The sequence below is a fragment of the Cottoperca gobio genome, chromosome 13 (assembly GCF_900634415.1).
Source record: "Cottoperca gobio chromosome 13, fCotGob3.1, whole genome shotgun sequence".
NCBI lineage: Eukaryota > Metazoa > Chordata > Actinopteri > Perciformes > Bovichtidae > Cottoperca > Cottoperca gobio.
Window position 1 is genome coordinate 21556311 of NC_041367.1, and position 24701 is coordinate 21581011.

General features: G+C 40.3%; 2 protein-coding genes across 2 annotated transcripts; both read right to left on the reverse strand.

Annotated features, from left to right (window-relative positions):
* Positions 1–1927: 1927 nt before the first annotated feature.
* LOC115017374 (uncharacterized mitochondrial protein AtMg00860-like) lies at positions 1928–3440 on the reverse strand. The gene has a single exon (XM_029445730.1). It carries the CDS (start codon positions 3421–3423, stop codon positions 2722–2724), a length of 702 nt encoding a protein of 233 aa, XP_029301590.1. The 5' UTR covers positions 3424–3440; the 3' UTR covers positions 1928–2721.
* Positions 1928–24452, reverse strand: LOC115017372 (uncharacterized). Its single transcript, XM_029445728.1, has 10 exons — positions 24276–24452; positions 18145–18279; positions 12398–12504; positions 11393–11487; positions 10040–10256; positions 9221–9336; positions 7292–7403; positions 6186–6387; positions 5559–5894; positions 1928–5365 (listed from the first exon to the last, which is right to left on the reverse strand). Exons 2-10 carry the CDS (start codon positions 18255–18257, stop codon positions 5227–5229), a joined length of 1437 nt encoding a protein of 478 aa, XP_029301588.1. The 5' UTR covers positions 18258–18279; positions 24276–24452; the 3' UTR covers positions 1928–5226.
* Positions 24453–24701: the final 249 nt, after the last annotated feature.

Genomic DNA, 24701 nt, shown 5'->3' on the forward strand with positions numbered 1-24701 from the left:
CTTTATCAAAGAGGAAGGTCTTAAGCTTACTCTTAAATGTGTTAAACTAGGAGCTGGTTCCACAGTTGAGGAGCTTGATGGCTAAAGGTTCTGGCTCCCATTGTACTTTTGGAGACTCGAGGGACCACAAGGAACCCTGCATTCTGGGAGCGCAATGCTCTAGTGGGGTAATAAGGTACTATGAGCTCTTTCTGTCAAAATAGCGCCTGACCATTGGAGCTTTGTAGGTCAGGAGAAGGATTTTAAATTCTATTCTGAATTTTACCGGGAGCCAGTACCGAGAAAAGGCAGTCCTTGAAGTTTGTTTTATGTTGGAGTTAAAGGACATATCCTGATCAAAGATAATGCAAAGATTCCTTACACTAGTGCTGGAGGCCAAGTTATTGCCATTCAGAGTAACTATGCTATTAGAAAATGCATTTTTGAGAGACACGTTGATCATATTTAATAAACAATTAAGGGTAAAACTTCTGTAAGCTGCTTAGTAGAATGGAGTCTAAGAGACGGTTGATGGCTTAGAACAGGGGTCGGGAACCTTTTTGGCTGGGAGAGCCATAATAGCCGAATATTGTTTTATGTATTTCCTTGAGAGCCATATATTTAATACATTTGAATGCAACTTTATGCATGCATTTTTTAAGAATAACACGTCTCCGAGTACTAATAGAGGTATCAGTGTTGCATTGAACAGGTGTTCTTTTTTTAAATAAACTAAACGCTTACGTTATTTATCTCATTTATGTGCACGTTTCAGTGTTTACTGTACGGGTGTCAAACTCAAGGCAATATATCCGGCCCGCATGGCACAACCACGGGAAAATACATTTGAGGAAGTATCTAAATGTATGAATGAAATGAAAGTTTTTGGAAAGCAAAGGGAAACACACCACAGATCTCTGGGACGATGTGAGCTGGACTGTTTGTGCGACATAACGAAACATCTCACTGTTAAACCTGCAGCTTCAGGGCCGTGTGATCACGGACATGTGTGATGCCAAGCTGCCTGTGGGAGACTCTGGTGCAGAAGGAAACTTTGTTTCCAAACACTGACAAACATCTCCACCGCTGTGTTCCCGACAGCATTCTGCTGATCAACTGAGCGCATTTGCCGACTTTGCTGCTCAGAAATTTAAATTGAACTTGAAAATTTGAACTGCTCATCAATCCGTTTGCAGTTGACTTAAATATGTTCCATATCTTTTTGCACTTTATCCAATATGTGTATCCTGTTCAATAAATGTGGACCGTGTTTGGCCCTCGACGTAGTCCCAGTTTTTAATGTTGGCCCTCTCTGTGATTGAGTTTGACCCCCCCGGTCTACGGCTTGCTTTGTGCAGTTTCTCCTCTGCTTGGTTTTGCGAAGGGCGGGGTTCCGCCCCCTACGCACAGACGTGTGAACACACCTACAGCCAGAGACAGAGCGGAGGAAAGGAGAGGGGAGAACTAAAAACAAATCCGCTGCTAAATGTTTTACTTTTAAATGACACAGTATAATTATTTATTACTTGTTAATCATGTTAAAAAATGTCAGCTCAAAATTGTCTGCGGACCATATCGCGTCATCGAAAGAGCCATAGGTTCCCGACCCCTGGCTTAGAAGAAGGAATCGTTTAATAGTTGGTGTAGGTCGATGGGAGAAAAGCTGTTTTTAAGGTTCCTGTGTTTGAAGATAATTTGGTTGAAGGTAGGTGATTCCTTTTTTCTGTAATAATTATAATATCATTAAAGAAGCTCATGAAGTTGTTATTGTGGTGGTAATTCCAAAATGAATCACCTTCTGGTAAGAAATGAAAAAATATAGAAGTTAGAGCTTTGGTGTTATTTAACAGAATCAAATCAATTCCAGCTGGAAGGACAGATAACCTGCAACTGCATGTGTGTCACGGAGAGTGTAAGGACCCAAAAGCAACACACATGAAACCAGGAATTGTAGATACACAGGTTTATTTACTGGAACAGGCAGGTACAGGAAATCCCAGGACACATGCAGAGACTTAATGCAAAATGATAATTTCACACAGCAGAGGGTCTTACTCAGACATAAGTAACCCAGGTTCAGAGATGAGGAAACCGAGCTCGAGGTCGGGGACAGAAGGCTGGTGGGTATTCCGGGGATTTGACGAGGCGGGTAGTTCGGAGACAGGCAGGGTTGGTAACAAGAAATCAGTCCGGGGGTAATCGCTGGAAAGTCTGACATAAGTAGAGAACAATCTGGCACTGAGTGAGTGACTGGGAGAGGCTTAAATAAGGGCTTGATTAATTGGCAGCAGCCTGAGCCCAAGGTGAGGTGATGAGGTGGGAGTGGCTGGCTGGTGAGGTGAGAAGGAGGCGAGGTGTGAAAAAGTACCGGGCTGAGGTAGGAAGAATTGGAGCAGACTGTGACAGAACCCCCCCGGTCAAGGGACGGTTCCTGACGTCCCCAATACCTTTAACAAATAAATAAAAGAAGTCAGGAATGATTGGAAATCATGCACCGAAGTGCTGTCTCCATCTCCTGAATTTTCTGTTCTGTCGGCCCATTTGATTGTGGGTGGAATCCGGAAGATAAAGACGCAATCAAGCGGGGTACTGGTAAGATGGGAACCAGCTCGGTGACGGAGTCCTCCCCTCCCACAAACAGACGAGACAGGGCGTCTGGTTTAATGTTGTGGGAACCAGGCCAGTAGGACAGAGAAAAGTTGAACCTGGTGAAGAATAGGGACCACCTGGCCTGCTGGGAGTTCAGTCTCTTGGCTGATTGGATGTACGCCAAATTCTTGTGGTCAGTCCAAACCAGAAAAGGCAGCTTGGTCCCCTCGAGCCAGTGACGCCATTCCTCCAGCGGCAGCTTAACCGCCAATAACTCCCGGTTCCCGATGGCGAAAATCTTTTAGAGAAGGCACAAGGGTGAAGCTTCTGGTCGTCGGCCGCCCTCTGCGACAAGATGCCCCTTACCCCTACGTCGGAGGCGTCCACCTCCACCACGAACTGTCTCTCCGGGTCCGGAACTCGCAGGATGGGAGCAGAGGTGAAACGGGACCTGAGGTTCTGGAAAGCCCCCTCAGCCAAGGGAGACCACTGAAACAGCACCTTTGAAGAGGTGAGGGCCGTGAGTGGGGTAGCCACCGTGCTGTAGCCACGGATGAACCTTCGGTAAAAGTTTGCGAACCCCAGGAACCGCTGTAACTGCTTACGCGAGTCAGGAACAGGCCAGGAGGTGACCGCGGAGACTTTGGCAGGGTCCATCTGCATGCTCCCCCGTCCCATGATGTATCCCAGAAACGAGACAGAGGTGGTATGGAACTCACATTTCTCGGTCTTTACAAACAGCGAGTTCTCAAGCAGGCGTTGAAGGACGGCCTGGAGATGATGCACATGTTCCCCCTTGGTACGGAAGTAGATCAAGATGTCATCTAGGTATACGAACACCTGCTTGTTCAACATGTCTCTAAGAACATCATTTAAACGGCATCACCAGGTATTCATAATGTCCAGAGGCGGTGTTAAAAGACGTCTTCCACTCGTCTCCCTCCCGGATCCGAACTAAGTGGTAGGCATTGCGAAGGTCCAACTTCGTAAAGATGGTAGCCGTGATGTCATTGAGGCCCCTGTAATCAGTCTAACATCAGCCCCGGAGTCAATGAACGTAGCGAGGGCGTGGGACCCGTCAGTCAACAGGAGTCGAACGTGACACAGGGCTCTTTGGTTGGGGAAGAGTCTTTGGGTTCGGCTCACCAGTATGTTCCCCATTACTGGTGAGCCCGGTCTTTTGCTGGGCATCTGGAAACGAAATGGCCACCCTGGCCGCAGTATAGACAGAGGTTCCTTCGTCTACGGTGCTCATGTTCCTCTAAGGTGAGGCTGGTGCGCCCCACCTGCATGGGCTCAGGTCCACCTGGCAATGGCTCAGCATCGAAACTGGTGGGCGCCGCAGGTCTTCGCTGCCGGCTGGATGTGAGGTGACCTAGTGGCCGCTGTCGTCTCTCTCGCCTCCTCACCTGGATCCGCCGATCCAGTCTGGACGGGAGTTCGATTAATCCATCTAGCGAGGATGGTAACTCAAAAGATACCAGTTCATCTTTAAAATAATCCGCTAGCCCTAGCAGGTAAGCGTCATTTTGAGCCGCAGAATTCCAATCACTCTGGCGAGCTCTAGTCCGAAAGTGCGTAACTTAACCTATCATTTTAGCGAAAATGTTATGTTATAAGGTCCTTTGATTTTATAACATTAGTATCGTTAGCTATTCGAGCGAGTTGAAACCCAATACTTACATTTAAAAGTATATCCATTTGCTGTTACTGCTGGTTTGAGGGGCGCCATTTCTCGTCGGAAAGACTTCTCTGGGCGTGCAATGAATCTTGGGATACCTGCGGCCGTGAAGGATACATCAGATGTATCCTCCAAATCGGAAATTGCATTTGAAGGAACCGCCGATATGGGACATCCCTGTCGCGGCCGCTGTGACGTAATCGGTCTACAAATGCAGCCTCGAAGGCTGCAGCCCTTTTGCCCTGCCCTCATTAGATCCTCCTGTGTCCAATCACCCTGCCTATGTCTCTTTGCCTGCATCCTCCAGCTGTGTCCCGTTCTTGTGATTAGTGTGTGTGTGTGTGTGTGTGTGTCTGTCCGTTTCGTTTGTTCCTGGTCAGTTTGTCAACTATGTTACCTGATGTTCCCTTGTGCCAATACTGGTTTGTTCTTTTAGCATTTGGGTTCTCCCCTTTCTCCATAACTGTAACATTTCATTTCATTCTGCTTTTTTGTAAACAACTTCATGTTTCGAACACTTTGACAATCCATTGCCCTTGTCTCCAGTGTCGTACACGTTATTTATATTGAATAAGTATTTTTGATAAGCTGGTGCAAGTTAAAACTTCATGACAACCTATCCTAGCCTTGATCATTCAAGGTCAATGCCTAACCTCAACCATCTTGTGAGAATTTCTCAAATCGAGGGTTAACAATCCAGCCACAACGGTGACAATTAGGTAACAAAAAAACGTGAAAGGCTCTCTGTAGAGTTGTGTTTGGTTTGTCTGTTCTTAGCTACTGTAGCAACATGACGGACTACGTGGAATAGGAATATAGATATAAAGAGCTCATCACACGGTCCACAGCGTTACATTTACGTGTTACACTGCTGCTACAGAACCATTCCTGCTCTCTTGAACAATATTATTACTAATAAACCAGGTTTATTATCGTAAACTAAAATAAGCAGTGAAAAATATTGCCACATGCACACGCTAGTGTATGCCGTCTTCTGGAAGGAGTCCACTCTCTCTGAACACAGTATTGACATTCGGTATGAGGTGGGTGCTGTAGCTCAGTAGTCGGCCATCATAAATCAGCTGGTCTGGTCTCATCTTGGTATTTCTCAGCACTCTGCACAGAGAGGGACATAACAGTTATATACAAACTGAGCTTAACACTAGCACCATAGAATCAGATATAGCTGTTGGTCTATATTTTCTAGATAGGCTTACTGACAGAGTACAGCTGGTTGAGGAATTCTCCCAACAAAAAAGCTGCAATCACACATATGATTTGATGAGGAAGTACACAACCATCAGTCTACCTTGTGTGGTACATCCGTGCTATAGTTCTGTCAACCCAGGAGCAGCCGTTCTTTGAGCTCAGCAGTCCGTGGACGCTTGGGGCAAACACAGCTCGGGGGTTGACTATGATCTTGAAGTTGCTGTAATGAGTCTTTGTAATGATGGGCACGTGGAACAGGTGAGCCAGGATGTTCACCCCGGACACATTCCGCCAGCTGGGGCAGCAGCCCTGTGGGGGTGGACTCTGGGAGGCGGGAGGAGGCAATGTGTAGGTGATGGGGAACTCATTATTCTCAAACATGTAACAGCGGTCAGCGCCATACTTCTTTTCCAGCAGAGGCAACAGCTCCAACCAACTGGTAATAGAATGATGAAGAAATAGACATTAAAAATAACTTTTTACACACATTTACATATAAAAGCAGTATTTAAACAATGAATACATGCTTTATAACACACACACAGCACGCTGTAATGAATTTGAACACGTTTTCAAGTGTTGCATTTGTAAATCTTTCAGCATCAATAACTGCTGTATTAGCATTTATATGATTATTATGAAATATGACAGACATTTTCAAATAGTATCGAAAGACATTTGTCTCATTTCTCATTCCACGTGTCTATTGTCTTTAACAAAGGGCTACCTGTTGACTGACTGGGGCAGTATGAGCTCATCCATATCGTGCAGGGCCACATATCGGGATTGGTACATGTATCTATATATACAGTCATTCAGAGCAGGAATCTGGCCGAAGTAGTGGAGGTCACCTGGACCGTGGCTGGGACTGAATCCATGTGACACATTCAGAAATCTGGAGAAAGACCAAGGAATCACCTCTACTAAACCTGAGAAGGAAACAGTGGAAAACATGTTAGCAGCCGAGGTTTAGCATTTTCTGTTACATTCTGTGAAATTCTTTGACTTTTGTATATTATAATATTTCTATTGTTAGTGGCAGACTCTGCCATTCCTGCTGTGGAATCAAATTGCATGGCATCACAAAACGGACACAGAAACAGTAATTCCACAGTTTGGCCAATACGAAAATTTGCTTCAAAGCCCGGCTCTCTACCCGGGGCTTGACATACGGTACATGGTATACATGTTGGTATACATGGTTTCACAGGAAACTATGCAGCAGCATTACTGTTTCTAAATTTTAGCTCAGAGCTGAATTAAGTTATTCCTAATGCTAACTACTGATGCTTCACATTAAAAGCACTGAACTGGTGAAACATTACATTACACTACATGTCATTTAGCAGACGCTCTTATCCAGAGCGACTTACAGTGAACTACCTACAGGGACAGTCTCCCTGGAGAAACTCAGAGTTAAGTACCTTGCTCAGGGGTACAATGGTGGAAGCCCAGTATTGAACTCACAACCTCCTGGTGTTGTATTTGGAAGCCGAACCACTAGACCACTAGGCAATCACCGCCCATTGTACCAATGTAGAAACCACTGTATACACATGAACATAGTTAAGGGGGAGGAGATTTCTGGATATTGGATAGTGTTCCATGTCATGTTGATATGGTATAATATGATATCAGTGGCTTTAGGCTGGAAAACAAGCGATCTCCATTGTAAAAAAGTCTGACCAGGCCAGCTGGAAACACACTGTTGTCATGGACCTGATAAGCAGGATATTGAACTTTGGAACAGCATTTTATCCTCCTCCTGGGGAGCGAAAGGAAGGATCACACACATGACAAAAAAAACAAAACTCAACCTCCACCATACTCCACCTTTGTGTGTGTAGTAGTCCAGTACACTCTGTGTTTCAGGGCTGCTGCTAGTCTTGTAGATGATAACTCTGTTGACCCCCAGTAACTGCAGCATTTCCAAACTCTGGACAAGCTACAACACAACACAGATATTTGGTTGACACACTCCGGATACTAGAAAGTCTTGGTTTCTTTATTATTAAAATGGCAAATAGTAGTAAGTAGCATTGAGGAAATATCCTCTGGACCAGGGGTCACCAACCTTTTTGATACTGAGAGCTACTTCAAGGGTACTGAATAATACGAAGGGCTACTTGTTTGATACAAACTTCCTGAATAACATAGTTGCACGGTTCACCTTTAATTATATTATCATTAATAATAATAATCATAATAAATATTCATATAGTGTTTCTGAGCCCTGCCAACGGAGTCCAGCGCACTGCCTGCAATTCAAGGTGTTTTTTTTCTTTATTCTCGAATTTCAAAAGAAATAATATTTTTTTTATTCACAACTCACTTTTCACATTGACAGGTGCTCTTTTGTTAAATAAACTAAACGCTTATGCTCTTGATCTAATTTATGTGCACGTTTCAGTTTGTACTGTCTACTTTGCGCATTCACATTCTCTCCTTCGGCTCAGTTTTAAGAAGGGCGGGGCTTCGCAGCTGACACACCTACAGAGCGGAAGAAAGGAGGGGATAACTAAATAGAAACCGCGCCACGCACGCATTTAAACATACAACATTATTTATTTATGTTCTCAATCTATTTCAACATTTGAAAGTCAGTGTTATCACATCTCTGATATTTTTGTAAATATCTGTAAATATCTAAAACAGACACATTTGTAGCATTTTGTTCAAAATCACACCAGTTATATTTTAGTACAAAGTATCACTTCTGTAACATTTTATAGGAAATCATTAACTAGGAAATCATTAACTGTCACACCTTCACTGTTTGTATAAACCACTAACTTTGTAGAGAGAGAGGAGATCACATCGGAACCTTTCTTCTCGTCTTAGAACAGTGTTTTCAATAACATCATTGCACCTTTCAAGACCTCTTCGTCCGAAAAGGCTTTCTTGTTCTTTATTTCAAACATGTGCAGCTCTAAATGAAGCTTCCTTTGCTTTCTGTGACTTGTTCACCGGCCTCGTAAAAAGAGACTGCTGCTGTCCAAAGCTGCTTTAACTCACAGCTTGTTCTGCCCGCAGTGCTGCAGGTAGTTAGTTAGTTAGTTAGCATGGTAGCTTCTGTGACACGTACCGAAGTGTCGCCACAATGTGTTGCTTTGCCGTCGCCCCGCAAATGAGACATACACACTTTTCTTTCACTGTTGTAAAAATTATTCTTCCTCCCAATCATTGTGAAAATAGTTAATTTTCTTTCGCTTTTCTGCCATGTTTAGCGTAAAAAACGCACCTAGCGCCCCATCGTAGCTGCTCCCGCTAGCTTGTCTCAGCGAAGAGGGAAATGGAGATTTAGCTTATGCATGGAATTGAACTCTGACCCCTACAGAATCCGAGTTCACATATACATAAAAAAAAATTGTTTTTTAAATTCTATATTCAATATTGTTATTTTAAAATAAAGAATAATTCAAGTGTTATTGATTAAAAAAAAACAGCAAATCAATTAAATACAAATTTTAGACGGAGCTCCATGGTGACTAGTGCTATTTTTAGAACATGCCCTGCGGGCGACTCACGTAGTCCCTGCGGGTGACTCACGTAAATAATAACTTATAAGTATTTAAAGCCACTGGGAAAGGAATTAGTAAAATGAGTACGTTTATTTTAGCCTGCCCTATAGCTCTTCTGCATTTCTTATTTCTGCTCGTTATTTTAGAAAACAAGTCTTATTTCCAATTTGGATCTTAACTTAATTACGAAATGGAAAAACGTGAAAAACATAACTGTAAAATCAGTGTAATGTAATGTTACCTGCAGAACGTTGGTGAAATCAAACATGGTGGAGAAGCAGACAGTGAAGTTGTAAGGAAAAGAGTCACTTTGCACCTTCTGGTTCTTCACCTCCAAAAACTTGTTGTCCAGTTTATCTAAGTGCTCACAGAAAAGAACCACAGACACATTTTGAAAATCCTGTTTCTCTCGTTAACACTTAAAGTACAGTACGATTAAAAGTTTGAGTTTGAAAAACACCTGAATAAAGTCATCACCAGGAGGAAGATACCAAATGTTTGTGGATCATATAACATATTCAATTACTTGTTCTTCAGTAAGTTTGGTTGACTATGTACATATGTGTAATACTTAATTTAACATTTGCATATAAGCATTTAACACATTGGCTAATTAGCAATAAACACAAAGTACAACTGTTGCTGATGGAAAGGTCACGCCATATCTAGTTATTAAAGGAAACTATTGGACAAAATAAAATTGTGACCTCATGATGGTGCTAAATGAAAAGTCAGAGATTACCAAAGTCATTAAGATACGCCGCCTGGGCACCATTAAATCGTGGTGCCAATCCATCTGCTAGATGTTGAGATGTTTAAAAAAAATAGCCTACTGGTGGCACTAGAGTATCAGCGAAGTCGACAGGATAAATCTTTTGGGCACCATTGATGATCTGTTATTTCAGTCCGACATTGACATCCCTTGAGTCCTACCGCTAGCATGTCTAAAAGCTGTTGAGACTGTCAGCAGAGCTGAAAAGTGATGACGATGCAGGACACACTGCAAAAGCTACGGTGGCAGACGCTCACCGACGGCCCGGTATTGACCGACCTATAGTACCTTCAGAGTTGGCTGCAGCTGAGGTCACAGCAATATGAGATGGGGCCTCACAGCCTGAGGGGACAGGGCACATGATGTCTGCTGTCCCGTACACAAAGTCAAAGTGATCAATGTGGACGTTCATGACTGCTTCAGAGATGTGCAGTTGCTCCTGACAACGGAGGAAGCAGCGATAGGCAACTATCTCGCTCCTGAGCACCACTGCAATAACACGAACCTGGCACCAGAAGACAAGAATAATGATGTTAGTACAAGTATATAATGTCTTTAACGTATTTCGCAGCTTTATTACTACCTCCACCAAGGAACATGGGCCTAGGAAGAACCCGTCACATTTTAGAGCGGATCTGAATCTTGGGGCGGACACTAATCAGGTTTCACTTTCATTAGCATTGCAGGTTTGAAGGCCAGGCATTTGAGCTTCAATCATTTGGTTTCAGAATAATCAGAAAAATGAGTCACTGACTGGGAAAATTCCCATGATCAAATCAAATCAAATTTATTTGTACAGCAGGGGGGTTGTGAAACTGTTTGTCTCTCCCCCTCTCGCACAAACCTCCGACAGCACCCCCCCCCCCCCCCCTCGTTTGAATAGCACTGCAGTAGGGGGTACCTGCTCCATGCTACACCAGTTTGGGGTCCTTCGCCTGAAAAACATTGAAGACCCCTGATGTAAAGGACATAGAGGAGCGGTTTAATGACGAGTGACGAGACAGCCGCTTTGCTCTGCAGGTGGATGAAGCGACAGTAACAAAGACTGTTTACTGATATCTTACGTCACATTCAGTGATGCCGATCATTTGATGTGGTGATTAAAGGTGTCATTTTTGCAAAGAAAATTTTCAGGTTTCAGTTTTTTCTCTCAGGGACCTGGTGAAGTTTTAAAAGCCAGAGAGGTCATTTTGAGAAAATATGTTGAAAGCAGAAATGCTGTTACACAGTAAAAGTTACACAGTACAAGTTACAGTATTACACAGTTAGACTTTTAATAATTCCACTGTAAAGGTGATTTGTCATTTTATTCCTTCGAAGAAGCTCGAAGATATTCTTATCTACAAAAGACTGGCCCTGCAGAAAAGGTTTGGGAACCACTGTCCTATAAAATAGATCTACAGCACATCTGTTTGTCGTGTCCATAATGATTCCACATTGCAACTTTAAGCTCATGAAAAGATTGAAGTCAAAAGAACAATTTCCCATCTCAGGAAATAGGACCGTCCGAGGAGCATGGGACTTCAGCGTTGGCCTTGACGGTGGTCTGTGCTCGCGGAGCGCCATTCTGGTTAGTCTTAATTATCATGTTGCATCCACAGGAAGCAACACTTGAGTTGGTGTTCTGCTTTCTTCACTGACCTCCTTTTTCGTTGTGCGGTGCTCCTGATAAGCTGCCACCAGCAACGTCTTTGTCGCATTAACTGCTACAAGAGGCACCTTTTGTCCCAGAGGAGCTGCATGAGTGAAACATATTAAACTAAGCTTGTGCCTAGACATTGTCAACAGGAAAACACAAAAGCTACTAAGATGCGCATTTCTCTCTGCACTACAACAGCAGGAAATCGAAAACATGTTTAGTATGGGGTGATCGCACAATAAATGGACAATTCAACAACTTGGGTCTTATTTTCATGATTTTGACCTTCAGTTCTATGACAGGGATATTTTCCTAACCCTAAAGCATTATTTAATTTGATATTATTTTTGCACATTAGAAATATTTTGCTACTCCTGTTAATCCTTGTTTTTGCTGACCTACAGACCTACGGTTAACCTTGTATCTTGCTGCAGTGATGTGCAGGTTTAATTCCCGACACCGTGATATCACTTTTGGGTGAGGTTAGAGTTGTTGAAAAGCACAATTCAGATGGCATAAATCTTTTACTAAATGTTTTTGCTGTAGCAAATTAGAAGTATACTGTATAAGCAGACATGGTTGAATTACCCACTGCAGGGCCTAATGATAAGTCAAAACACCCTTAACATGAATACTGAGCTTCCATTATACCGTACTCTGTGTCTAGAGAAATTCACCATATCATAGTTTTTACTAGCAGACTTATATTCATGTAATCACCCTGTGACGACATTGTATATCCTGCTTTCAGATAAACTTTGATCCCACAAATACAAAAAATTATTTTCATACCATTTTGAAATGTTCTGATTGGTGTAAATGTGAAAAAAACCCTGACATAATGCAATGAGTGATATTTACCTCATCAAGAATGGAAACAATGAAAAAATGAATAACATTACAGTGAATAGAGAATGATCAAGAGAGAGAAGTTCAGCAACAGGAAATTCAGCATATTTTTACATTTACTAAAAACATCAAGCAGCATTTAACAATGGTTAGTTTACCCATTTGTCCTGGACCATGTTGTTGAGGCACTGTTAGCTGCACTGGAATCTGAGGCTCACTGGTTGCTTGGTTGTACTGGGTCCAGAACGGGAAGGTCTTGTCGGTCCTGCGGATCCATAGCAAATGATTTTGGGGAAGTTATATAACATAATTACAGAGAACAATTCAAGGTGGTAAGAGAGGAGGAGGCATATTATGAAGCCCATTGTTTTCCACCCTCCCTCAATAAAAAGGCAAATACCTAAAAACAACAGACTGTATGTTTATACTCAAGTGACAAAGACATCTAGTGCCCATTGTAATTATGACTCTCGTCCACTGAGGGAAAAGGAGGAGTTAGAGTGATATGTAATTGGTATCCACCCTAATTTAGCCTACATTTCCAGGAAATGCAACTTATAGTAGCAATAGACAAGTTTTCAGCTTTAACTTGATTTAAATGTTGATTGTACATAATGGCTTTCGCTATACAATTCTGTCTGCCTTCGAGTACGAGCTCCCGGAAAAATGAAGGGTTGATTTACGGCACAAAGCTGTGGAAAACGAAATGCAGTGTGTCCTGGAAAGTGTTGGCAACTCTTTTTCAATGAAAGTAGATAGCACTAGCTCCAAAGGTCAGAGTCAGAATAAGGACAATGATTCGCAACTTGTGACACAACAAGGGAGCTGGAGTTGAGAGACTACGTCTAAAACCAGATTGTCTCACAAGTAGCTAGTTTCCAAACTCATTTTAAACTAATTGTAAGCTGAATCATCATTACACAATAGCCTATGAGTTGAGATTGCTTTTTGGCCAATGCATGCCACCTCTTTTGCTCTCCATACTGCTGTATACCTGCAATCAACCAAAGCCTGCTCCAAAGTGATTGGTCAATACTAATGAGACTACAAGCAGCTTGTCCCATTGCCTACATATTCTGCCTTTATGTGTGGATATCCTTTTATAGAGATTATCGAGAGACATGCCTGCGCACGGCGGGAAAGACAAAAGGAGAGAGCCTGTGCTGTTGGCAGAAGAATCGTGGACTGCGACTGCTCTGAGCATCATTGGGAATGAATTACAATATAATTTATTTTTCAATATAGTATATTTTTTGCTTTTTCCCCGATTGTCCGAATAAGTTGCTAAATTTGTTGCTAGTACTACGCTCTGAGGAAAACGGAAATCGATCCGGTTGGCTTTGTGAAAGCTGCGCCAACAATAATACCACTTAGAAAGACCAGGGGGGAAAGATGAAACGTTATCTATTGTTACCTTATAGTGTTTCCATCCACTACTGTTATGTGAAAATTAGGAAATGGGTGCATCGAGACAAACATCTGGTGGCACTAATTCTCCTGTCAGGTGCCATTAAACAGAGCCAGTCAAACAATTAAAAACCATGAAACCCCCCTGAAATGTTTTAATATTCACAACTCACTTTTCACATTGAACAAGTGCTCTTTTATTAAATAAACTAAACGCTTATGTTATTTATCTAATGTATGTGCACGTTTTAGTGTCTACTGCGTTGCTGCTTTGCGCATTCACATTCTCTCCTCTGTTTTGCGAAGGAAATTATGTAGTCAGTTAATGTAGTCTCATAAAATATACTAGTCAATCAGTTGGGAAATCTGATTAATAATTAAATCAATAATTATAACAAAATGACCATATCCATAGCTAGTAAAGGTTGAAAGATTTCGGAATGATTTAATAGTAGAGGTTTGGCAATAGTCACTTTTGTATAACATTAAACAAACAGGCATTTATATTCCAAAAAGTTTTTATTAATATGATAATAAATGTCAAATCATACAATATCTAATACTAAACAATCAAATATCAAATATGCGTGCACATACATGTGTAGAAGACAAAGGAACATGTGGAGCTTTGAGTCCTTCTGTTTGTGTCTGTTAAACGGGCAAATTCACAAATGAATCTGAACTTCTATTGTTGGAATGCCAGTGAAACCCAAGAAACAAGGTTAACAACATGTCTTTGGATGCAGTCTGTGGCTAGGGTGTTGCGTTCTAGTGGAAGAACTCTATTTATGAATAAATACATTTTGGTTTTCTCCAAAAATGTGTTTGTGTGTGGAAGAGAGAGTGAGTGTGTGTGGGTGAGTGCGCCGGTTGGGGGCGCGCCAAACAGGACCGCCGTGTGTGGACGGTCCTGACACCGTCACTACGTGCTCTGCGTACGCGTGTGTAAAAGACAAAGGAACTTGTGAAGCGGGAGCTTTGAGTCCTTCTGTGTGTGTCGCTGTGTGAAAAGAGCAAATTCACGAAGTATTATGAGATCGTAACGTGCTTGATAATTGTGGCAGTCCGGTGTGGTTAGGGCGCCGGCTGCTGGGGAGAGACAGGAGTGTCCCAGCTGGAGGCCAGACAGCTGAACGGAATCAGGTAATCAGTCACATAATAAATGCACGGTGATGGCCTGGTTCTGTTCTCTTGCAGTAGGCTGGGTTCCAGAGAAGACGGAGACGCTTGGTGAGCCACGACGCTGTGCCTGTAATAGAAAGCTTACCTGTGTGCCAATAAAGCTGTGTGTGTGACACTACACCTCCTCTTTGTCATCCTTATCCCTGACTGTGGACAAGAGTCTCCACAATAATGTTGCCAGGTTAAGAAGATGGTTAGTGTGCATGTGACTCTAACAAATCAACTGGCGAAACAACCTAATTATAGACATTATAGTCTCCTCATTGGTCCACACAGATCTGATGTTTTCTCATTTTAATCTCTTCAAGGGAAGCTTTAGCGACAAATAAGTCACATGCTTCATGTACGTCATTATTTCCACCTCAGGCAAGTGTAAAAACCACCTTAGATAAAATAATTTGTGTGACTATTTTCCCTCCTCACATTGTTTTGCATCTCTCTGATACAATAAAGAGAGATTGCTGCATTTTCCTGTCAGATGTGGAAGTGAGAAAACAAACCCGTAGCACATGACACCATGAGCCTTTCTTCAGTTGGGGTGTTAAAACCAAGTGTGAAGAAATGCCACTCAAAGTTACAGATGTTTGTTTGAAAAAGCCAGTAAAAACAGTGTACAGATTATTGACAGTTAACATTCCTTATTGAAAAGTCAAATAACTACAAAGACAAGCAAACAGACCACAAAGAGATGCTAACCAACCCAGTGAAAAATTGTATTGTATTGAGATGTTTTAAATATCATTTTTTTTCACTTGGGTGTTAATGAAAAAACCTTCCTTATTGCAATAGTCAGCTGAATCTGCTGAAGCTCTACGTTTTATATGATCTCTCCTGCCCCAATGCCACCAGTAAATAGGAAGTTGCAACCTACAATTTCACATTACAACGTCACAAAATTACAACAGAAAAAATAAATAAAAGTCAGTTATGGAAATGAAGCTAGCCATATTACATTACAGGTCATTTAGCAGACGCTCTTATCCAGAGAGACTTACAGTGAACTAATACGGGGACAGTCTCCCTGCAGCAGCTCAGGGTAAAGCAACTTGCTCAGGGACTGAATGGTGGCAGCCTGGTATTGAACTCACAACCTTCTGGTGTTCTGTTTGGAAACCTAATCCCTCGACCACCATCGCCACATATCATAGAAATATGAGACAATATGACAAAACTAGTAACGGACAATAGTTGGCACAACTGGATGGCACCTGGTTGCTTTCGGATAATACTATGCCAATAACAAAAGGCATACTACTATCAGAAAGTGAGATCACAGTATCTAGGAAATCCTGTCAAATCGACTCCTCTTTCACAAGAAAAATGCCAGTGGTGAAACAAATACCAGAAAGAAGTAGACACAAAGACGACGGATAATATAACTTGATCAACCTTTCAGCTGCTGCAATTTCTTCCATTTGTCTATTACTTAACTGGCACAACATCTGAAAATAAAATCCATAAAAAGGTTATTCATCAGGTGACTTAATGAGGCATGCAGGTCTCCGCCCCTGAATCAGCACAAAGTAAAGAAGTAAAGAAGATCCCTCTAACAAAACACTGAAATGGATGCATATGACTGCTTTTGCTCCTCTGCCATTGCATCAGTAATAACCTCAGGTCAGCACTGTATAGCTGGACATACTGTATGATAATTTAAATGTTTTAAACTGGTCAAAAGATATGAAAAGAGAAACCACTTATTCTAATAAATATACATGGATAACATCAGAAAATTACAATAGACATCAGGTCTGTGTTCAAATCAAAGAGTGATATTCCTGCAGGGTACATTTAAAATCATGGGGACATATTCAGATCTTACACACATACACATGTAGAAGACTATAGAGATGCAAAACAGCTGCAAAGAGACCACAGAGAGACTACCAATGACGTGGCAAAACAGCCACAGAAGAGACACAAAGCCACTGCAGGGATGCAAAACAAGTATAAAAGAGACACAAAACAACTGCAAAAAAAAAGGAGCAAACAACAGACAAAACATCTCTACAAAAACATCAAAACAATTACAAAGTGACAAAAACTACAAAGAGACACAAAACAACAACAAGAGGCTTATAAAGTCTGTGTCTTGCTTCCATGAAGGAGAATTGGTGGGTCTGTGCCCAGGGGCTCATTGTCTCATAATCTGCTAAAGTGAAACATTGCCGACAACTTTATTCATTTAAGATATGAAAACCTGCTGCACATTTAAGCCACGCTAATGTTTCCTTCTCCACCTGCGCTGTCAACAGTTTATATTAGGTACAAAAAGTAGTTTCAATAGTTCCATATATAGTAACCTATGTATAGAGCTTTATCCGTGCCAAAAGTTTAGAGCAGGGGTCACCAACCTTTTTGATACTGAGAGCTACTTCAAGGGTGCTGAATAATACGAAGGGCTACTTGTTTGATACAAACTTCCTGAATAACATAGTTGCACGGTTCACCTTTAATGATAATATCATTAATAATAATAATAATCATAATAAATATTCATCTATGTGAAGAGACTGTCTGATCACATGTTAATGTTAATTATTCCTCACAATAATTATTAACAATGATTTATGGTAGGAAACAGATATATTTAAACATAATTTATTTATGTTCTCAATCTATTTCAACATTTGAAAGTCACAGTTATCACATCTCTGATATTTTTGTAAATATCTTTGACAGTTGTGTATGAATGAGCACATTTGAAGCATTTTGTTCAAAATCACACCAGTTATATTTTAGCACAAAGTATCACTTCTGTAAAACAAGTTAGGAAATCATTAACTGTTACATCTTCAAACCATATCCTGTTTGTACAAACCACTAACTTTGTAACAAACATGTGCAGCTCTAAATAAAGCTTCTGTTGCTTTGTGTGACTTGTTCACCGGCTTGGATGAAAAGAGATGCTGCTGCCCAAAGCTGCTTTAACTCTCGGCTTGTTCTGCCCGCAGTGCAGAAAAAGACCCTACAGGGTCAGAGTTCATATATTTATAAAACATTTTAGTTTTTTTAATTCTATATTTAATATTGTCATTTAAAATAAATGAATAATGCAAGTGTCATTGATTTAAAAAAACAAAACAGCAAATTTACATGGAAATTTACAAATTTTACAAATTTTAGATGGAGCTTCATGGTGACTAGTGCTACTTTTAGAACATGCCCTGCGGGCGACTCACATAGTCCCTGCAGGCGACCAAGTGCCCCGCGGGCACCGTGTTGGCTACCCCTGGTTTAGATCATTTGAAAAAATTAATTGAAACTGAAAAAAATACACTATTATATTTGAACTAAAAAAAAGAATTTTGCTCACCTGTAGGTCCACAGCAGCTGGGCGAGAGCGAGGATGGTGATGACAGGACTGATGTACACAAATCGTCTGAACTTCTTTAGTTGAGGCGGGAGTTGATTATGGCTCGTCAACATATTGCCTCAGTTCTGCTGGTTTCTGCTCAGATCCAGATGGAGAAATATGGATAAGCAGAAATTAGTGATTATTTTCTCTCAGGGGCTTCATCTTCCGCTGCTCAGACACCCTCAGTGGAGGAACTGTTAGAGGAAGCTGTCAGGTGTTCAAGACTTCATTTCATTACTCAATAGGAAAGTGATTGTATTGTGATCTTCCACCTCTATAGATTTGTGAAGAGGGAAGAGCTACTGCTTCTGGGAGTATTCCCCACCCTGATCATCAATGTTTCTCAACTTAAAAACCCTCCAGTCGCTCACACACTTTAACAATCATATAGGTTTATGTTATGGCGACCAGTTTTAATTATTTCAACTTCGCTTCTGAGAAATTGTGTCTTTTTCTGTCAGTATATGTATATAGTAATTGGCTCTAAATACTACAATACCCATGAGTCTCAGCCATCATTGCTATGGAGAAGATGTCCAGTCAGTGGTGGAAATCAGATTTGTAGTCACTGACCGAGAGTTCGTTACCCTTTTTTTCTAAGCCATCATCCAAAAGCACTTCAGTATGTATAACAGTAAGTGAATGCTTCACAGTTCATACAACCCGACGTTCAGTCCTGATCATAGACTGTATGAGAAGTGACGGTAGTCACAGTGCCGTCACCTATTGGTTTTTGGACTAGGATTTTGAAGCTTCGAGTATGGCATTTTGGACATCGTCACCTCGGTTTTGTGACACAAAAGTGTGGCGCAAAGTATTAACTTTGAAGAACCCAGGCCAGACCACACCGTAGTACCGACCTGTCAATTACAAGGTAGCCACGCCCTAAAACATAGCCTGCTTTATCTTCTATTTTACTTTAAATGGGACCACCATTTACTAAATGAACATTGTGCTGTATTGAGGACTTGAAACTTGAGAACATAAACTCATTAAGCAAAGTTAACTGAGGAAATAAATCAAGTGAGAAGTAATATCATTTTCTCATAGACTTCTATACAATCAGACTGCTTTTTGCAGCCAGTGGTGTCGCCCCCCTGCTGGATATGCAAGTGGATATGGAGAATGCAAGTTTAAAAAGGTACTTCCATATTGGCTTCACTTGTCAGACCTGGAGGTTGCCGCCTGGTCCTGATTCTGACTATCTTCAGTTCAGTAGTGCATGTGTGTTTGTGGTCCAAGTTGTCATGTGTAGTTGTACAAAACTAAGTTATGCAAAGTACTGTACATGATTAATAACTCTTAACACCACTACAGAGTTATCAGATGATGATTGTTGAGCTGATAGTGCTCTCAGTCCCCAATAAGTGGAACCCCTCGGCATGTACTGAAAACCTCCAGAGCTGTAGCGTATTCAAAATGCATAATCATTGTTGGGGTCATAAAATTAATTAAAATAAATTCTGAAGTATTCTTTCCAACAAACAGAGGTGTGGTGCAGGTGTACAGTATGTGGACTGAAAGTGATGTTACAAAGGGTGCTGTTTTCTCCCTCCTCAGAATAGGTGAATAGTGGGGCAGCAGAAATGACCAACTAGTGACTAAGTCTCTAACTTTGTGTGTCTGTGGTCTGGTGCTGGGCAACGTGCAGTGGATTTATCCGTAAAGTACTGTTGCTGGAAATGTGGTTGATGAAGGTGCAAAGTCTGGTTGGGCAGTAAATAAGCCGTAAAGTCAAAACCAAAAGATAAAAATAAACTCCTAGAGAGTAGAGCTCAGTGATAATTCTGTGTTCATCACTACAGGAAACATGTTTCAGAGAGAAGCAAGTCTCACACATTTAAAGGATAAACTCACAAACAGGCAGAATAACTGCAGCAAGCAAAACAGTTTTCAATGTTCATCTAATGTTCAATGACATCACACTTTTAACTTAATTTGCCCCTGGAATTTTACTTGCGACCTCAGAGTTTCTAAAGTTCACTATTTTGTTTGTATAATTATTATTATTATTTTTAACACACACACACACACACACACACACACACACACACACACACACACACACACACACACACACACACACACACACACACACACACACACACACACACACACACACACACACTCAAATAAATTATATAATAAATAATATAATCAAATGTGTGTTGGTTTAAAAAGTTTTTTCACGCCTTACACGCATAGAGGTCACTACAGTGGACAGCTAATCAAAAGCTGTTTTCTTGTATATGCATGGATTTGAAGGTATAATTGCACATCAGCCACTAAAGTGAACACTATTGCATCATCCCATACACTGCTACTCAGTGGCAAGCCGTTGTAAGTGGCCAAAACCAAGATGGCCGACAGACAGCCAGAAATATCCAGTCACTCATCAATATCTTGCCAATCCTTCTATGGAAAGAGACCCTTGCAGGTATAAAAATGTTGGTGACATCAAGTAACAACTATGAAATCATATAATTTATAAATTGTCAAAGTATTGATTTTATATTTGGGAGGAAATTGCGATTAATCATCTGTCCACTAAATTGGACATCATGCATCACTGGCTATCAATTACAATACTGCTATTGTTGTTCTTGAAAAAACTTCATCTGCAGTAACTTTTTTGGCTGTAATTCCATTTATATATATAATATATATATATATATATATATATATATATATATATATATATAATAAATATATATATATAATATATATATATAATATATATATATATATATATATATATATATATATATATATATATATATATATATATATATATATAAAATATATATCAATCCATCCATCCATCGTCTACCGCTTATCCGGGATCGGGTCGCGGGGGCAGCAGCTCTAGTAAGGAACCCCAATCTTCCCTTCTCCGGGCCACATCCTCCAGCTCCGACTGGGGGATCCTGAGGCGTTCCCAGGCCAGTGAGGAGATATAATCTCTCCATAGCCTCAGATTTGGAGGTGCTGATCCTCATCCCAACCGCTGCACACTCGGCTGCGAACCGATCCAGTGACTGTTGAAGGTCACAGACCGATGATGCCATAAGGACCACATCATCTGCAAAGAGCAGCGATGAGATCCTCAGGTCACCGAACTGCAACCCCTCTCCTCCACGACTACGCCTCGATATCCTATCCATGAAAATCACGAACAGGATTGGTGATAAAGCGGAGGCCAACATTCACTGGGAACGAGTCCGACTTACTGCCGAGTATCCGGACACAACTCTCGCTTTGGGCGTACAGGGATTGGATGGCCCTCAAAAGTGACCCCCTCACCCCATACTCCCGCAGCACCTCCCACAGTATCACCCGGGGACCCGGTCATACACCTTCTCCAGATCCACAAAACACATGTAGACCGGATGGGCGTACTCCCAGGCCCCCTCCAGGATCCTTGCAAGAGTAAAGAGTTGGTCTGTTGTTCCACGACCAGGACGGAATCCGCATTGTTCCTCTTCAATCAGAGGTTCGACTACCGGCCGAACCCTCCTTTCCAGTACCTTGGAGTAGACTTTACCAGGGAGGCTGAGAAGTGTGATACCCCTGTAGTTGGCACACACTCTCTGGTCCCCCTTTTTAAATAGGGGAACCACCACCCCGGTCTGCCAACCCCATATATATATATATATATATATATATATATATATATATATATAAATGCTCTTATTTGGTCTAATTTTATACTAATTGTTATGTTTTTTCTTTGAAGCACTTTGGGCTGCAATTCTTGTATGAAAGGTGCTATACAAATAAAGTGGGTGTGCCTAAGGCTGGTCACAATAAAAGGCCATATATATATATATATATATATATATATATATATATATATATATATATATATATAGAGAGAGATAGATATATATATATATATATATATATATATATATATATATATCTATATACATATATATATATATCTCTCTATATACCTATATATCTCTATATCTATACCTATCTCTCTCTCTCTCTATCATCTAATATATACATATATATTCTCTATCTCCATCTCTATCTATATCTATCTATCTCTCTCTCTTCTCTCTATCTCTCTCTCTCTATATCTCTCTATCTTCTCTCTCTCCCTCTCCTCTATTCCTCTCTCTATCTCTCTACTCTATCTCATCTCTCTATCTCTCTCTCTCCTATCTCTCTCTATACCTCTCTAAGATATATATAATATACATATATATACATATATATACATATATATAGATACATATATATACATTATATATATATACATAATATTATACATATATATATATATATATATATATATATATATATATATATATATATATATATATATACACACTTTTATTGTCTGCTTTTAAGGTGCTATACAAATAAAGTGGGTGTGCCTAAGGCTGGTCACAATAAAAGGCCATATATATATTTATATATATATATATATATATATACTTTTATTGTGACCAGCCTTAGGCACACCCACTTTATTTGTATAGCACCTTTCATACAAGAATTGCAGCCCAAAGTGCTTCAAAGAAAAAACATAACAATTAGTATAAAATTAGACCAAATAAGAGCATTTGCAGTACACTAATCACAGTGTTGACGTAAATGAGTGTGAAATAGTGTTAAAATAGTATAAAATAACATTGGAGATCATGCCTAGTTTCCCTATCTGTGCCGTACTTAACGACCCTCCTGCTGGGAAACCACATTCATCACACCATTCTTGTAAATGTTTTAAACTATCAGGGCCATATTTTGAAAGCATGACATCAGCAATGGACACCTGTGGCCTTTCAACTGGTTTACTCCTTTTGCTACCCATTCTTGGTAGTCTTCGTACTTTTTACGTTTACCGTGTCAACCTCTTTATTGACCTTTTAACGTTTAAAACACAGACATCTCTGTGAGTCCAGATTCTTTTGGCAAAATCTAGGTTTAAAGCCCGCTTCATAAACAAATCTATCAAAATCTATCGGTTAAAGCCAGTTTTTCTCCAATAATATTCTTTAATCACTTTTCCACTAATTGTGTAAACAACATGAAACACATTTATCAGAGAAACTCTTAAATGTATACACATTCAATGTTAAACCAGTTATAGCAACAATGAACAGTACAGAATGAAAGCATTTAAATGAGTTTAAAGTGGCATAGAGTAACAGCATTAAAGATTGTAAAAAATATCACCATTAAAATGCTAAAGTAAAGAGATAAAATAGCAGATTTAATATTACAGAATAAAAATCATTTAAATTAGTTTAAAGTGGCATAGAGTAGCAGCATTAAAGATTTTTTTATAAAATATCACTTTTGTGTACATAGAAAAAATCTTAGATCTTGGATTACAGCTCATGAAAAATGGTAGCAAAAACAAAAGTGTTGCATTTATATTTTTGGTCAGTGTAAGAACAGTTACTGTAACAGAGACTCTAACGGACAGTCTAACTTTAGTGGTGTGTGTAGGTTACTCTTTCCATGTGCTCTATACAGGAGAGTGAAATAGAGAGTATTCCTAAATGGTGTTTTGGATATGTATGCACATTTTCTTTATATATACACACACATATTATTTTATAGTTTTCACATCTTTATATATCATTTTATTAATTTGTTTGTTAAATACATATTCTTCAGTTGAAAACAAAAACGCATGTTGTCCACCTGAGTGCACCTCTTTGAAAAAGCTGAAAAAAAAAAGTTCAAATCTTGTTTTCTAAAGAGCAATAAAAACACTTGGTAAAAAAATACTGACTGTGGTGGTCATAATTCATGCACACGTGTTTATTTACAGATAATTGACAGGCCTATATGTTTACAGGATGCACATATCCTTTATATAAAATTAAAGTATTTAAACTCATATGTATCATGTGAGCTCAAATCTACACAGTATTCCTCCATAAACACATTGTATGAAATATTTAAAACGGTTCCATCGGTCGGATAGACGCCATCCTAAGTGTGTTGGAAGCCAATTCTGTCATATCTCTTAACGCAGAAGCTATTCTTAACATTAAATTGTAGCCTACTTGCAAACATGAGTTATAGCGTTACATTTACGCTGTAAGAATGAGGACGTAGTTTACCGTAGTCTCATGCAGGCTTGGTGTTCAAATCTGATCTCTGTAATCATCAAAAACATCCAGAGCGCTGTTTTGCTGGTGAGTTTCTCAGAGTCGCTTCATCACCACCCTGATTGTAAATAACACATCACTTTTACTGATTAAACTCGCCCTGTGTGCAGCTGCAACTGGTGATGTAGGTTGCACTCAGCAGTCAGAGGAGGAAGTATGAGGAGGAGATCTGGGTTCAAACTGCAAAAGTGAAATCTAAATTAAACGGCTGCAATACGTCACTGCCCTAATTAGGAAGCATAATTTAAACGGACCCTATATATGTTTTTTTGATTAAAACATTTGTTTCTTCACTTTCATAAATATTCAGATTTTATGTTTTCAGATTCAGATCTTTTTTCCACTTTCAGACTTTTGGCGCTGATCTGGCGTGGGGGG

Bases quoted from the DNA above. Each gene is read 5' to 3' on its own strand.
- LOC115017374 (XM_029445730.1), bottom strand. From the start codon at position 3,423: ATGTTGAACAAGCAGGTGTTCGTATACCTAGATGACATCTTGATCTAC.
- LOC115017372 (XM_029445728.1), bottom strand. From the start codon at position 18,257: ATGTTGACGAGCCATAATCAACTCCCGCCTCAACTAAAGAAGTTCAGA. The intron at 12,505-18,144 runs GTGAGCAAAATT...ATGGATCCGCAG, and splicing joins CAGCTGCTGTGGACCTACAG to GACCGACAAGACCTTCCCGT. The intron at 7,404-9,220 runs GTAACATTACAT...GTTGTGTTGTAG, and splicing joins ATTTCACCAACGTTCTGCAG to CTTGTCCAGAGTTTGGAAAT.